At 36.9% G+C, this 2,738-nt stretch overlaps 1 protein-coding gene across 1 annotated transcript; it reads right to left on the bottom strand.

The window, feature by feature from the left end:
* Nucleotides 1-332: 332 nt before the first annotated feature.
* On the bottom strand, nt 333-1,373 carry LOC145113363 (uncharacterized). The gene has a single exon (XM_079049465.1). It carries the CDS (start codon nt 1,371-1,373, stop codon nt 333-335), a length of 1,041 nt encoding a protein of 346 aa, XP_078905591.1.
* Between the last annotated feature and the right edge of the window lie 1,365 nt (nt 1,374-2,738).

The following is a 2,738-nucleotide window of genomic DNA, read 5'->3' as shown; positions in this document are numbered from 1 at the left end:
GGCTCCCAAGCCTGACCCACTCAGCTTTTTATGTTACAGGTAGTGGACCCCGAACATAGTCGGAGGACGATGAGAGATTTTTGGATTATAGGCCAGTAGTTGTAAATAACTGTTGAAAGGCTTATAATGTCTTGTTTATGCTTTTGATCTGTATCGGAACATGACATCCCGAGGTTTTGATATGAAATGAAACTATACATTTCTTAAAGAAGGTTTTGATAAACTTTTATCATGTTTTGTTTTGGGGACTAATTCCGCAACATCTTTTAAAAAGATTTCTCTGATTTTATTTTAAAAAGCATAAATTAAATCGGTCTTTTCTGGCCGAGAAATTAGGGGATGTCACAATTACGATATCTCCAAATCACCCATAATGTCGTTTGAATAATAGTCTCCAAAACCGTCTTTTTATTACCCGAGATCGAAACCGTATCCAAGCAAAAAAATAGATCATGTAGAATATCAACACCCGGAAGCACCAAATCCACCCATCTAAACACCCTTTGCCAGATAACATAAACTTCTTCACATAAGAAGAAAACATGATCTGCATTTTCCACCTGTTTATCACAGAATGGACAAAGCAACGAAGGGATATCCAAACCTTTGATGCTAAGATTCCACCTGGTAGGTAAACGGCCAATTAACAATCTCCAAATAAATATGTTTACCTTTCTAGGAACGAAGCGATTCCACCTGGTCACAAGAGTACCATCCGGTAAGCACTCATTATCAATATGCTTTCTAACTTCATTCACATTGAAATTGAGAACACCATTCAATTCCCAACGCCAATCGTCTTCCTCTAGGTTCGGTTGAAAGGATCGAATCAACAATAATAAGTCTTCACATTGACTTTGTAAAGCTCCACCTTCAAAATTATGATTCCAAAGCCAATACCAACCATCTTCCCATCTATCCGCTATAGAACAATTACGATTTTGCTCTAGATAAAACAAACGTGAAAAACGATCTTTTAAAGGAATATTACCTATCCAAGTATCCAACCAAAATCGAGTGGTTCTTCCATTCCCTACCATCGTCTTGAGACACGAAAAAAGAATTATACCCCTTTCATGCATGGTATTATTGGAACCAATAATACGAGACCAAACCCCCGAATTCGTAACTCTATAACTAATACAACAAACACCAATCGGATAATCATACAAAGCTGAAATCACCTTAAACCATAAAGATTTTTTTCCTTTAACAAACCTCCAACGCCATTTTTGGATCAAAGCAAGATTAATAGCCTCAAGACTACCAAAACCGAGACCTCCTTTCTCCTTGGAAGCCAACACCAAATTCCAATTAACCCAAGAAAGTTTTTTAGAACTCCCATCAAATCCCCAAAAAAATTTAGCACACATGGATTCCAAATATTTCCTAACCTGCACCGGCATCAGAAAAAGGGACAATATAGTAGTTCCCTAACGAACCCAGAACATAAGTAATCAAAACCGATCTACCACCGAAAGATAAAATATTTGCCTTCCAATTTGATAGTTTTTTATGAAACATGTCAATTATTGGCTTCCAACCTTTAATCAAAGCCATACTAACACCCACGGGTAAACCCAGGTAAGAAAAAGGAAATTTAGCAGGTCTACAACCAGTCACGGTAGCAACCGACATAACCTCGCCAAAATCGACCCCTATACCAAAAAGATTGGATTTATGAAGATTTATTCTAAGACCCGAAGCATAGAAAAAACAATCAAATAAACTAACCAAGCAGATAACATTCTCTCTAGACCACTCTCCCATAAGCAACACATCATCCGCATAAAGAAAGTGAGAAAGAGTCAAAGATCCAATTCTTATACCTCGAAAAACACCCGCCTCCATAGCACCTGTAATAGCAACATGAAGACCCTCCATTATAAGAATGAACAAAAACGGAGATAAAGGATCACCTTGACGAAGGCCTCTCTGAATAAAAATTTCTTCTGACGGGCTCCCATTTACAAGGACCGAAGCCTTACTCGAGAGAAGACAACCACGAACCCACGAGATCCATTTGGAACCAAACCCGAGAAAAACCATAATTTGTAACAAATAATCCCAATTGACCGAGTCATAAGCTTTCTCAAAGTCAATTTTAAAGACCATAAGTTTCTTCTTCAATCTCTTATGCCAATCTATAATTTCGTTGACCATAAGGGGACCATCAATTATTTGACGACCTTTAACAAACGCTGTTTGTTCACTACTAATAATCGAATCCATAACTGTCGCAATCCGCAAAGCCAAATTTTTTGTTATAATTTTATACTGAGCATCAATCAGACTGATAGGACAAAAGTCTGTAACCAACATTGGACTAGAAACCTTTGGAATTAGCGTAATAAAAGAAGAATTACATCCAAATGAAATTTTTCTAGTTTCAAAAAATTCCACCATGAACGCCAAAACATCTTTCTTTACTAACTCCCAATATCTTTTGAAAAAAAAAATAAAAGTGAAACCGTCTGCACCTGGAGACTTGTCGGAACCACAAGCCCAAACTGCGCTTTTTACTTCACTTTCAGTAACCGGAACCTCCAAACTCATAACTTGTTCATCCGATAAGGATTTAAAGTTACTACTCCGCCTAGTAACTTGAATACCAGGAACTCTTTTAAATTTTTCTTTAAAGAAATCATGAAAATCTTTTTTAACAATTGAAGGCGACGTAATCCAAACTCCATCTTTTTTAATACCTTTGATCGCTAGTTTTTGACGTCTTCTATTAA

This window comes from Lactuca virosa, chromosome 5, assembly GCF_052849685.1.
Source record: "Lactuca virosa cultivar CGN04683 chromosome 5, Lactuca_virosa_CGN04683_v6, whole genome shotgun sequence".
Lineage (NCBI taxonomy): Eukaryota > Viridiplantae > Streptophyta > Magnoliopsida > Asterales > Asteraceae > Lactuca > Lactuca virosa.
Note: the sequence above shows the minus strand (reverse complement) of the source record. Positions and strands in the feature narration are given on the sequence as shown.